This window comes from Besnoitia besnoiti, chromosome IV (genome assembly GCF_002563875.1).
Source record: "Besnoitia besnoiti strain Bb-Ger1 chromosome IV, whole genome shotgun sequence".
Classification (NCBI taxonomy): domain Eukaryota; phylum Apicomplexa; class Conoidasida; order Eucoccidiorida; family Sarcocystidae; genus Besnoitia; species Besnoitia besnoiti.
In genome coordinates, this window is record NC_042359.1 from 455,875 (window position 1) to 468,930 (window position 13,056).

Sequence of the window (13,056 nt, forward strand, 5' to 3'; positions counted from 1 at the left end):
TTAAGCCTGTCCGGCCTTCCCTTGGAGCTGTTCCTGAGCAGCTTGAAGGGCCTTGAGTTTCTCCGCGCCCTCTCTGGCTCTCTGCGCGAGCTCGGTGCTGCCCATGCTTTGAAGAGCAATGGCGTACGCGCGCTCTTCCTCCTGGGCCTTCGCGTGGATGTCCTTCAAGAGCTTGCGGCCGTCCGCGAGCGAGACTTCCTTCGCAGAGGCAAAGCGCTCATACATTTCGGTGAAATACGAGCAGTACACCTCGTACGCGGGATCGTCCGTGCGGAGCCGCCGCAGGAACGCCTGAGAGACGCACTCGCCGGGGGCCGCCAGCCTGAAAATCCAAACAGAAACGGCTTGCGATGAAGAGAGACCGAGGCAACATTCTGCCGCGACGCCCAGGCGACGACGCGCGGCGGAGTGCGTGTGCAAAAGCTACTGATGCACACAAGCTGACCCGACGCGAGCCAGCGCGGCCAGGCTACGCACGGTTGATTTTTACTTTGAAAAAAGCAGAAAACACCGAATGACAGACAGACCGACGGAAACCAGCGGCTAAGGAAAGGGAGAAATATCTCCCAGGCACCGTGCAAAAACAACAGAGATATCCTACATAAAAGCGGAATGACTCGGTAAGCTGCAAAGCCGTCTACTCATGTCATACAACGTGCTCCACTGCAGACTGGTGGGCGGCGCCGCGCACGCATCCCTCCTCTTCAAATGGAGGAGACTCAGTTCACGGAGGGGAGAAAGACGCCTTCACTCCGCTTTCAGCGACTGTTAGCGAGCCATTCACCGCCGCGAAGCAAACGAGACGGCCTACCAGTGCTCGCCTCTCTCTTCGAGGACCTCAGCGTGGATGCCCAGCAGCGCGGTGTAGGACGGATTGAAGCTTCTGTCGGTCTTCTTGAGGTGGTTCTGAAGCACACCGCGCAAAAAGAAAAGGCACCTGCCTTGAAGCCGCTGACGACAATGACCACTACATATCACACAACTTAGCCTTGCAGCGCGTGCGCGCACACCCATACATCTGTGTGTGTATATATATATATATGTGTAGATCTCTGCGTGTGCCTCGCTGTGTACTACGATCCCTTCAAAGGTGTATTACTCAATGGCGTCAGGCAAGCGTCATTCTCCTGTGCGTCCTCTCCCTCTCGATCTCTGGCTCCCCAACGCGCGTCTCTATCCCCCGCCCCTCCGCCGTGGGCTCCTTCCTGCTGGCGGCCCCCCGTCTCTAGCACGGGTCTCACCATCAGCGTTTGCACGGCTTCCGTCGGGCGGGCGACTTCGCGTTTCTCCTGGTCGGGGAGGAAGAAGAGGGCGTTCACGTCGTCGCCGAGCGAGAAGAGCGAGCCCTTTCCGCCAGCGACTTTGGCGACCTCCTCGAGGGCCTCCACACTCTGGACCGGGATGAACGGGTCGCAGAGGAACATGTAGTTGCCCATGAGGCGCGCGGCACACGCCTGGAACATCTCCGTCTCGGTCTGCAGGAATTTCTGCGTGTACTCCTCGCCGTGGTGCTCCACGTCGACCGGCAAGAAGTCCAGCGCCCGCTCCCGCTCCAGGTTCGTCAGCTGCAGATGCGCGCGGCGGCTCTGGGCCTGAACAAAACAGACAGAAAGCGCGAAGAAGCCGCCGCTAGATTTTTTCAGAAAGGAAAACCAACAATGGCGCTCACGCGCGACGCACGAGACAAGGAGGCCGCAAACACTCAGAGACAGGCAGCCGCGCGGAAACAGGGGACGAAAACAGAGAGATGCGACGAAAAAAAGAGCAAGATGCCAACGCATATGCAGGCGAAGAGGAGAGGCGGAAACACTGCAAAGCACGGAGACGATGGGAAGCGAGGAAACTGAGACAGACGAAGGTACAGAAGCCGGCAGGAAGCGTCGCAACGCCCCTTCGCCTCTGCGCGTCCCCCACTCGGCGTGTCCGTTCCGAGGCTTTTTTTTTTATGTGGGGGGGCACAGGCGTCGCGCATCCGGGCGCGTTGGGCTCCTCGACGCCGTTTTCGCGAGCTCTGAAGCGCATCGGCGACTTACCACAGAGAGCAGCTTGTAGCGGAGGTTCTCGATGTGCGCCAGCCACTGCCAGGGCGGCATCTCAGGGAAGAAGCGGAAGTCGCCTCCGGTACGCACGAGGTAGTAGGTCATGTGCTCGAGGAAGGCGCTCCTGAACAACGTTGGAAACCAGTCGAAAACCCCCATTAGACGTCAGAGACGCTGCAGTGGCGGGTCTGCGCGCCAGCCCCAGCCCCAACCCCCCCCCCCCCCCTTAGCTGCGCCTGCTGGCGGTCTAGCGGGGCTCTGTGCAGTCCCCTTTCGCGCCCTTTGTCCGCTTGTCTTCTGCGCAGACTTGGCAGGCGGGCGCGCGGCTACCCTCTATCGACTCTAGCGGGTCATTACTCCTATTGATATTGAACGCGATTTAGTGAGGAACGCTCGTTCAGTGTCAGACGCAATAGGTGAGCTGGTGGGTGAAGGACACCAGTTGTTCCCGGCGGACTGTTTGGCGCTCCTTTCTCGCCTTTTTTCAGCCATTTCTTCGGGGTGCGTCGTCGTCGGGGGCGACTTGCCTGTGAAGGTCGTAGTACTCCCATGAGGGCAGCTCGTCCATGTAGGCGTAGAGCATCGGAGTGTCGCTGCGGTCGTTGAACTTGCTCATGCGCGAGTGCCACGAGTGCTTGAAGGCCTCGACTTCCTGCGTGGCCTCGGGGTCCGCGACGCCCGGCTGGTACTGCGAGTAGAAGTGGTGCTTCTCGACGAATGCCTGCCAGTACTGGTCGCTGTCCAGCCACTGAAGAAGAAAGAAAAAGGCACACACCCTCACAGCAGACGCGCATGGGGGACACGCAGACGGCGCAGTCCCCCCCGCACTGCCCCCCCGTCCCTCCTCGCGTCGACAGACCCAGGGCCGCCCGCCTTTTTCACCTCTCATCTCTCTCCGACCTCTCTCAACTGCAGTGTGTCTCAACTCTGACGGTCAACTCGCCCAGTCGTGGAGCCCTCGGCTCACCTCGTTGGTGTCGACCTTCCAGACGGGCGGGTTGTTGCACGAGACCCAGAGCGCGCGGGCGCCGTTCGCGAGCAGCTCCTCGGACTTCTCCACGGACTTGGCGCAGGCCTGAAGTGCGTTGTCGTACAGCGCCCAGCCCTTAGCCGCGACCTCGCAGGCAGCTGGATTGCCGGCCTTCTTCAGCGCTCCCGCGGTCTGATCCAGAATCTGCATCTGGCTCGTGTAGAACGACTTCAAGCTGCGCAGACAGCACCGCAGACGCGCTCCGCAGGTTTCCGCCGCGCTCGAAGCGTCCGCAGATCTGCGCAAATGCCGCCTCCCTCTCTCTCCCCCTCAGCCTCACATCCGCATGCCTACGCACATGTGTAGCGGTCGGTGAACAAAAGGTCTACATCCACGCGTCACGCATGCGCATAGGGTAAAACGCATAAGAGCCCTTCTGGTGGTATCCCCTGGGCGGCGGGGATGGCGAAGAGAGGTCTCCGGCGTGGTCGCCTCCGCGCCACCTATCCCCCCCCCCCCCTCTGCCCCCTTCCCCCCCACCTCGAGCGCGCGTGGAGAAGCGAACGCCGGCGCGTCTGGCGATCGCAGCGCGCGGCACCGTTCCTTACCATTGCAGGATGTCTTTGTGCGCGATTTGGCTCTCCCACTTCGTCCAGTCGATCGGCTGAGTCTTGGTGGTCACATGGCGGTCAATCACCGTCTGGACCTCCTGGGCGCCATCGCGGAGCTTGCGCCACGCAGCTGCGTTGTTCTGTCCAGCAAACGGCGCCAGCGACAGCCAGCTGTCCCGCCGCGGGAGCAGCCGCGAAGGAACGCTCACGCCTCTGCAGAGAGAAAAAGAAAGAAGGGAAAAAAGGGTTCAGTCACGCACGCAGAGCACGGGGCGCCAGCCGCGGACAGAGAGATGGCGACTCCGCCCACGTAGATCGCGTCACAGCCCCGTGCATGTGTTTGAATATACAAATAAAAAAGGAGATTTTTAAGAGTCGAAAAGGCGGCGGCACCGTCTGACTGCAAACTCACCTTCGGAGAGAGTGCATTGTGTGCAGCAGAGAACAGGAGAAAACGAGTTGGGACCTGAAAGCAAACGTGCGCAACCGGCCTGCGACAGAAAGTAAAAGATCCGGGTAGGAAGGCAGCACCGAGAGACGGCGACGACTTGAAGCCGGGTGCGCGCCCTCAAGATCACCGACAGGACAGCGCCGCGCAAAAAAACAAGTCTCTAGAGCGTAGACGCAAGCGAACGAGACAGATCTCTGTTTACCCCCCCCCCCCCCCCCCCTCCCTCCCCCCCTCGTATCCGAATGACCACAGCGGCTGCCGTTGCGGATATACTCCTCTGCCGCGCGAGGCAGACAGGTCCTGGCATCCAGGGGCGTCCTCAGACGTGCGCATCCGTCTCAAACGGCGGGACGCGCCCCGTCAGTCCCTTGAGGGCCTAGGCACGGCTCTATCAGATCCGCCTCACAGGCGTCGCCTGCGTGATACGGAGAGTGCTGCGGCACCCGAAACGAAGAACCCTTCGTTGCACCCCCTGGCCCCCCTCCCCCCCCCCCCCCCCCCCCCCCCCCCCGCACACAGGACCCAGTAAGCGACTGCAGAAGAGACTGGAGATAGCCGCATCAGAGCAGGGCGTCGAGTGTCGCACGACGCCCCGAAGAGCGGCCTCGCCGTCGTAGTGGGAGCGACTCTGCAGCGACCCTCGGCGCAGTGAGTCCGCCGCGCCGCGGGGGCTTGAATCGCCAAAAACGAGGGTCGGCGAGAGCCGGAGAGACGAGTTAGAGGGTCATTTAGATTTTGAGAGTTTGTGTTTAAGGGTAGTGTTTACCCGAGCCTCGTCCGCGTTCGGCAGTCAGTTTAGGGGTTTAACGACCCCAGACGCCTGCTGGGGGAGACCGCCGGACTCACCGAGCGAAAAGCGTGAGAATCCCGCCTCAGCAGCTCCGCGTGCAATCCGTTGCGGCGATGAAGAGGACGTTTTTAGAACGAGACTGAGGCGCAGCTAAACGGCGGAGTTGATCTGCAGCGAGAGGGGGGCGTAGCCCTGCGTGTGTGATACTTGCGGGTCGCCAAAGACATGCCAGGGGCGCGAAAGCAGGGAAGAAGTGACGCGGCCTCTGGAACAGAAAATTTGAACAGATGGACCGAGGGTCAGGCCGACAAAGGACTGGAAAATACAGGAAAGATACCGGCCGCAGAGTGCAGCAACAGCGGGCGTCAGGACCGGCGGAAAGCGGATGAACCGCCTGCGGTGGGTCGGCGAAGAGGAAGAGAGGCAGAGGAAGGGGGGAAGTCGGCGGCAAAGATCGGGAAATGCAGGTGTATTTCGAAAGAATGTAAAGCGAAGAACCGGTCCAAACACCAAGCGCGGCCAGCCCGTTTCGTTCTTCCGTAAAATCGACGCACATGCATGCTTTGCGCGGTCACTAGTCCTAGCAGAGAGAAAAAAAGGGGCGTCCTCTCGCGCAGCGCCCCCGGTCGTCTGTCTCCGCCGCGCTGCCGCAGGGCTGTTGTGGATTTCAGAACTCAACCCGAAACACGGCAGATTCGCACGACGAGAAAAAAAGACTTTCACCCTCCGCGCTCACTGGAACATCCTCTGCGCCCCGAAAGTCGCTTCCCAATCCGCCCGTTTCTGCAACCGGCACTTTGGGGATGCTCCAGCGCACACACGGCGGGCGACCCCTGCCGCGAAGCTCATCCTCTGCTAGCAGCGTAAGATATCCGGACGAGACAAATCCCACCGAAGCGGCGACTCTACACGGCTCTCACTCTTCTCAGAGTCCCCCGACACGCCGTTCCCGCAGCTCGGGTGCGTGCGAAGAGTGGGAACGTGTGCCGCTGCGCCTCTCCTCGGCTGCAGGTTGCGAGACGGCGGAAACGGAAGCACATAGAACGGATGACACGCGCCGAAAGTGGAGTCCGGAAGGCCCTGCCGCAGCTTCGATACCGCTGTCGTGTGTCCGGCTCAGCCGTCCGCCTGTCAGTTGCGCTCCTAGGCCACTAGGTGTCGCGCTGGTGGGTTCTGCGGGAGATGCGTGAGCCGACCTCCGTCGGGGTCTAAAGTACGGAGAGCAGCCAGGCATGGAACGCCGACCAAACATTGTAGCCGAGAGCTACTCTCACCGTTTCAAGCTCGCTCAGACTCAGCAGCTTGAACGAGTGCCGTTGTGTGTTAAAGCGTCATCACGTGAGGGAGGATAGTGGTGGATCAAGTCACAGATTCCTCAGACTAAACCAGCAGTCCAACCCGAAGACGGCAGTGCACCGCCACCCCCCACTGGGCGGTTTCCGCATTTCCGATGCATAATTCGTGAACCAGTGGCAGACAGGGAACGACGCACTCCGGGCAGTCCCCACCCCAATTCACGCGTGTATTCTGGTTCTTGGGCGACTGCGAGGCCGTTCAAGCGGTTGTCACGGGGAGACGAGCAGTGGCGCATCCACAGAGAAGACCCTGGCATGGGCCTTTCGCACCTCCGCATGACTATCCGAGAAACGCGGCTAATACTCGCGAAAGTGTTGAGCACGGCAGCTCAGATGCGGGCCGCCAGTGTGTGTGCAAGCGGTTGAGGGCTCTTTGAAATTTTCGCCTCTGTAGCTTGCGTCAAGAATGCCCGACAGCACGCGGCACGTTAACTCCCCTCCTGCTCCCAGTCTTCTGCATTCACGAGCAATCCGCGCGTCAAGGGGCTACTACGGTAGGAGAGAGGACGAAGATGTGTACAAAGGAGATGCTTCGTTTGGCTTAGGGGTGGCTGAAGTCCAGTTAAAAGTTTAGGAATGTTCTCAGTGTCATCTCTACACACGCCCCTTGCCAGCTCTCGGCAGCTCGCAGCCTGTCCAGTGAGCACAAGGAGCCGCGGAAATCGTCTCCAGTGCTTCGCGGCGGTGCATCGCAGACGTGTATGTGTGTGTAGCGCAGGAGAGGCAAAAACAGTGTCCTTTCGTGTCTAAGTGACTCGCACGAGGCGTGTACAAAAACACCGCCGCAGAGAGCCCGGCAGTTCCATTCTTGCCGAGTATCATGATCCCCGTCTACATTCCGCCATGCTCTGTTGATGATTCTAATCCTTGTTCGCCTGTCAGTCACGTACAGAGTCACGGGTCCTCTGCCGTCAGGGCTGGGTGCTGCGGCGTACTGCGGGCCGTCGATTCCGTTTCCTCAGGCGCGGGTCGAGCGGCTGTAGCGTAGGCTGTGTCGCAGTCGCTGCCAGGTGGCGGTCCGCGCTCTGCGCATGACCAAGCGGCTTTCAAGTCGAGGAGAAGGCTCTGTTGGCCTTTCGTCCGTGGCGCGAAGCCGACGTCCAGGACATCGAAAGAGAGGAAAACAGGACAAAGCGACGGTGTGCGCTCTCCCGCGTGCCCCGTCTCCCGCAAGATCTGCCGGCGACCACGCTCCACCCTGCGTGAACGTCGGCGTCCTAGTACGTCGCCGAATAAAGGAATGCTGGGCGTGTCTGTGGTGAGGACTCGTTTGAAAAATATGTAACCTGGGGAAGACCCGTTACTGGCAACCGCCTTGACTCTGAATTGCCGTCCCTCGACTCCCTCACTCGTGTCTCCAAAGCGTCGTTGATGCGCGTACTCCGCATGCGGACCATCGAAAACTCTCGAGCGCGGTTGACTTCGCGCTTCGTGCGCCGTCCACACATGGACCTCTCTGCCCTTTTCTCGTGATTTCGTCTCTTTTATCGTATCCTTGTCGGTTGAGAGGGCGTTTTCCTTGGAGAAGAGCCTTTCCTGGCTTTACCGGGTGTCAGGGTTCCTCTTGGGAGAACGCGTGCGCTTACCTCTTGACTCGCTTTTTCCTCTTCGCAAAGGAGTGCAGGAATAGTCTGTCCCCTGGATTTGCTTTGTTTTTACCCTGTCCTTGGAGACTCGGCCGTGAGATTTACACTCTGCGTGTCGTTACACTGCCTGGATGCGGACAACGCTGTCGTTTCCTCTGGCGATTTGCCGGTTCGTTCCGGGGCTACCACGGCGCATCTTTTCCTGCTTAAGCAGCTTTTTCTTCAGCTGGCTTTCCATTAGGCTGCCAGAAATGCGGGATTCAGTTGCGGCCTTCGGTAATTGAACACATCGAGGGCGTTCCTGACCCCCTCGAAAAGACGGAAAGAGCAGGCGTGGTCTCAACGCTGTCTCATAGGTAACTTTCTTGACCGCCCATCCTGTTCTTTCGCTCCTCTTCGTCCCCCCGTCCTCCAGAGCGGGTATTTTGCCGTTATTTCTTTGCCTAGTTTGCTCATAAACCGCCATGTCCTGTCCACCGGGAGATGTGCCGCCGACGGAAGGCTGCGTCTCGCCTCCTCCAGATTCCGCGCGGTGTACAGACACCCCCGAGGCGCAGGTCCCTGGATCGGGTCAGCGCGGCGGCTTTCGGGGGGGACGCGGCGCTTTTCGCGGCGGACGTGGAGGTTTCCAGATGGTTTACAATGTCAATGTTTTCCAGCACAGTGCCCGAAAGCGTGGCCGCGGCGGCCCGCTTGGGGGGGGAGGGGGCGACGACGGTTTCATTCCGCCGCCTCCCGACGACGGAAACGGTTTTGCTCCGCCGCCGCCGTCGCCAGTCGTGCTCCATCCGCCAGGGCCGCTGAACTCTGGGCTGGGTGGGGGAGGTGACGGCGACGCGCTGGCCGGCGGAATGCAGAATGCTGCGTACCATCAGCAAGGAGGCGGAGGAAACACGTTTGGGATGCCACACCGCCATCCGCCTGGCCTCGTCGGCGGCCCTGCACCCGGCGCAGGTGTCCACACACCCGGAGATATGATGGGAGGAGGCGGACAGCGGGTAGTTCCTCCGCCTCCGCCTCCCCCTCCGCCGCCTCCGCCGCCGATGAGCGACGGCGGGCACTTTTCGGGGGACGGTGGAATGGGCAGCGGCGCGCATGGAGGGGTGATGAACGGGGAGAATTTTTTCGAGTATGCCGATGATCATGCGACGTCCACCAACATCGCCGTCCGCGGCCGCGCGCGCCTGATGAACGACTACACACAGCACTTTGTGGACGTGGGAGAGCGGCCGCAGAACTTCATCCGCGACTGCGAAGAGGACAAGCGCTTCCTTGAGTATCCGAAGCTGGAGAGGCTCATGAAGCTCAAGCGCCAAGTGCTAGAGAGGCGGAACACCCCTTCTCTGTGCATTCAGGTAGGAAGAGAAGATGAAGAAACGCCGAACGAAAGGCTCAAAAACACCAGCGGAGGGCTCACGACTCAGTGCGCAGGCTCCTTCTTCCTGGTGTCTGACTTACTACGCGCTCGGGGGGCTCCCAGCTCCTGATTTCTGGCTTTTCGGCTGCGGGCGTCAAGAGTTTCTACTGGATCAAAACGTCTGTGTTTACCGGGTCCAAGTTGTCTTGTGCCTTTCGTGACCCTCATGCTGAATGCATTAAGTATAGTGGCATCGAACATGTGGGCGTGATGCATGTGAGCAGGCGAACCTCCACCACTTTGACTGGAGTATTTTGGGTGGAGTCAAGTTTGACGTCATCTTGATTGACCCTCCCTGGAAGGAATACTTTGACCGGTGCGCAGCGATCGGCGCCACCAACGAAGACCTCACGCCCTGGACGTTTGATGAAATGCTTCAGGTAGGTCGGAATTGGAAAAAAACTGACGTCTTTGCAGGGTCATAAGCCCGGGTCCTCGACGCTGTGGGGGAGAGCGAGCGCCTGCGTCTCATGGGGATCGCGCTTGTCTACAGTCGTGAGATTGGGAGAATCTCGGTAGTGTTATCTTCGCCACCTAGGCATACATACATATATGTATATATATGTATAGGTTGTTGGACGTGGACTCTCCGGGCACTGTGAGGGCTATTTGTCTCCGCTCTCCAGTTCGTGTCCCGTGTGTGTTTTCCGCCCTCCGTGCTGGACACGCCCGTCGCGGTTTCTGTGTGCGTCTCTGGCGTGGCTCGCTTCAGCTTCCCGTCGAGGTGATCGGCGAAACTCCGTCGTTCTGTTTCCTCTGGTGCGGAGTCACCCACCTGGAGGACGCGCGCCAGTTGCTGCAGAAAGTAAGTCGCACTCTTGTGCGGGCGGAGGACCGCACGCAGAGATCGTAGAGCTACGCACACGAAGACGCAGACGCCGAGAGACAGCGCAGTGACGCGCGAAACGCCACGCGAAGAGGGAAGCGGCAGAAACAGAGGAGGGAGCGAGTCGGTGCACCGCTGGCCGCGCGAGAGAGGCGCGTGGAAGAGAACTGAATCGCGGCAGATGAATAGGGCATCGCGTGCTCAGGCTGCGGCGCGTCGAGAGAACCCCAGTGGAGAGACTCGCGGGCGACTGGACTGTCTGCTTTGCGAGCTCACCTCCCCCGAGTCTCGTTCTCGGCGTGTCTGTGGGTGGACTTTCTCAGTGGGGCTACCGGCGGTGCGAAGATATCTGCTGGCTGAAGACGAACAAAAAGGCCGCCCAGCGTCGGCGCGAGCAGGGCGCGGCTCACGTCAACGACGTCCTCGCCTACAAGGCGGCGCAGCTCGTCCACGATGAAAACTGCATCCTCCAGCGGACTACTGAGCACTGTCTCATGGGCATCAAAGGAACAGTTCGGCGGTCGCAGGTGAGACAGCTGGGCGAGAGACAGCGCGCTTATGTGCGGATTCACATGACTCGCCAGTTAGACCCTGATAAGCACCTTACTTTTCTTAAATCATAAACAAGGACAATCTTCCCTTGAGCGGCTCGAGCGCCGGTTCGTGCAAGCCCGCGGAACAGAGCAGCCGACGCGTTCCTGTGAAGCGATCCCCCCAACTCCCCTCCCCCCTGCCCCCCGCCGCAAGGAACGCCCAAAGTTTCTTACTCAGGCTTTTGTTCCATGCCTTTGGTGTGCAGAGATGCCCATATCACCTCATGTTGATGGGGCTCGAGTGAAGAAGGTCGAGTGGCTTCGGTCGCGGGCCGCGTGAGATTTTGATGTCTCGTCGCGCGGAACTATAATGTCTGTGTTGAGTCTCTTTTCGCTGTACAGTTCTGGATTGGGGATCATTTGTACAGGGCGATAGCGACTTGCCTTTTGCAGGTTGCATTCGAATTGGGTTACACAGCTTCTATATACCTCTAAATGGTGGGATGTGGCGCTTGGCGCGCGTCTGCGCTCAGGACTCGCACTTGATTCACGCGAACCTGGACACAGATATTCTGATAAGCGAGGAGGAGGAAGAAGTTGGAAGCACCCGGAAACCGGAGGAGCTGTACGACGTGATTGAGCGGTTCTGTCTGGGACGACGGCGCATCGAGCTTTTTGGGCGGAACTGCAACCGCCGCGCTGGCTGGGTGACGGTTGGCTGCGAGTTCGGTCTCACCACGTTCGATGCGAAAACGTGAGTCGAAAACAAGGACGGCGCACCCGGGAGTCCACTCACCGGAGGTCAGGCGCGCCCAAAAAAACAGGCGCGGCCTGAAGGACCCCTCCTGGGACATGAGGGGGGAGTCACGGAAAGCCTGAACTGTATGTGGGGAGAGGCTGAGCTGCAGAGCGACGCGTGCACAACAAGGCGCCACAGCCGCGCGATAGGTCATTTGTTTAAAATACCCGATCATTATTGGTAGGGCTACTCCACAAGCGACTTACATCTTAGACGGTAGATTAGGTAGTGTCGCATATCTTACTACCGGTTGGGACTATGCGTTCTGTGCCGCAGTAAGCAAGTGGAGCGCCAGGTTTTTGGCGGTTCTTTTCCAATCTGCCGTGGCGAGCTTCCTATGTGTGTCGACTGCGATAGACTGCGGTTTAGGGGATGGTCACACATGGAGCTCATACAGTCCAACACATGTGTGTCGAGGCAGACATTTCATGTCGGCGTTGTGTATGCCCGCTGCAATGATTTTTGGCAGGGGGCACGCGCGGCATGCCTTGCAGATTGAGCTGTGTATTGATTTCGTGTCTTCCTGTGTTCTTCGTGTTCCACAGTTATGCGTCGTACTTTGAAGGCGACGCGTCATGGCCAGAGGCAACTGACTACTTGGGTGGCCGCTACGTGGGCACCACGCCAGAGATTGAGCAGCTCCGGCCCAAATCACCCACGAAATTCGGGGGAGATCGGGGTGGAGGCAGCTAGAAAAGATGCGTTAGGGAGCAAAGGAACACTGAAATGGATAACGCACCTGCCCTGCACTCTGCCACACAGTGGTGCACGCAGGAAGTGCCAGACGCAGCTTTTTTGCTCTTGTCAGCAGGCGGTGCACTCAGCCCATGCTACTGCCACCGGTGGACTCTCTCCCTCTTTTGTAGGGGCAAGCAGAATCTTCCGGGTGCAGTGTCACGGGGAAAACGGCTCGGCTGGTTTGCTTGGCTCCATCGAGCACTCCTCTGACCTGGGAAACGTCATCAGTAGTCCTTTCTCTATTGACTCATGCTTTGCGGTTTGCAGTTGGCTACTCGTGAAATCGAAACGCTGACTTCAAAACCTTTGAGCGGGCTAGAGTCTCCAGGAGTATGATTGCAGAAGCCCGCACACGTAGGTCTGCGGGAAGACAGATCTGCGCCACGACAGTGTCCTCACTCGAGCCGTCTACTCCGCAATAGTGGCAGTCTCTTCGCCGTTACCCCTCAAGATATCGCCCCTTGACACAGCTAGAGAATTCCTTTTCTCCGACGAGGTTTTGCCCTTGACACAGCTAGAGAATCCCTTTTCTCCGACGAGGTTTTGTTCGGTTTTTCCTTACCGCGTTTCAACTCATGGAGCAGGCGGGCGGCAGACCTGCTTGCGTTGGCACCTTTCCTCGTAGGCCACCAGACCAGAGATTTCACCGAGAAGAGCTCTGTGGGGAATTGTATGCCACAAACTGCGAAACTCAGAGACAAGCAGCACAGGCGCTGCGCCACACGTGCCTCGTCCTTCGGGAATTCTTGTCCTACCTCAGCGAGGGAGCGTCACGAGCTTGCAATGCCCTAAATCTTCAAGTGCGGTTCCGGCTTCTCCAGAAGGCAGAGACAGATGCTGGTGGGAGGCTTTTACCACTGTTCCCTCCGACAGACCATGCCCTCCAACAAAAGCATCTGTTTATCGGCCTGCTCACGGCATTTGGGGGAGCCCACACCTCG

At 59.3% G+C, this 13,056-nt stretch overlaps 2 protein-coding genes across 2 annotated transcripts; one reads left to right on the plus strand and one right to left on the minus strand.

The window, feature by feature from the left end:
• Positions 1-4,049, minus strand: BESB_052080 (uncharacterized protein; the record flags this gene model as incomplete). Its single annotated transcript, XM_029363643.1, has 8 exons — positions 1-322; positions 812-906; positions 1,242-1,592; positions 2,034-2,163; positions 2,567-2,787; positions 3,007-3,244; positions 3,618-3,833; positions 4,033-4,049. 8 exons carry the CDS (start codon positions 4,047-4,049, stop codon positions 1-3), a joined length of 1,590 nt encoding a protein of 529 aa, XP_029219566.1.
• Positions 4,050-8,266: 4,217 nt separating this feature from the next.
• On the plus strand, positions 8,267-12,070 carry BESB_052090 (putative N6-adenosine-methyltransferase; the record flags this gene model as incomplete). Its single annotated transcript, XM_029363644.1, has 6 exons — positions 8,267-9,157; positions 9,444-9,599; positions 9,932-10,024; positions 10,369-10,572; positions 11,112-11,332; positions 11,923-12,070. 6 exons carry the CDS (start codon positions 8,267-8,269, stop codon positions 12,068-12,070), a joined length of 1,713 nt encoding a protein of 570 aa, XP_029219567.1.
• Between the last annotated feature and the right edge of the window lie 986 nt (positions 12,071-13,056).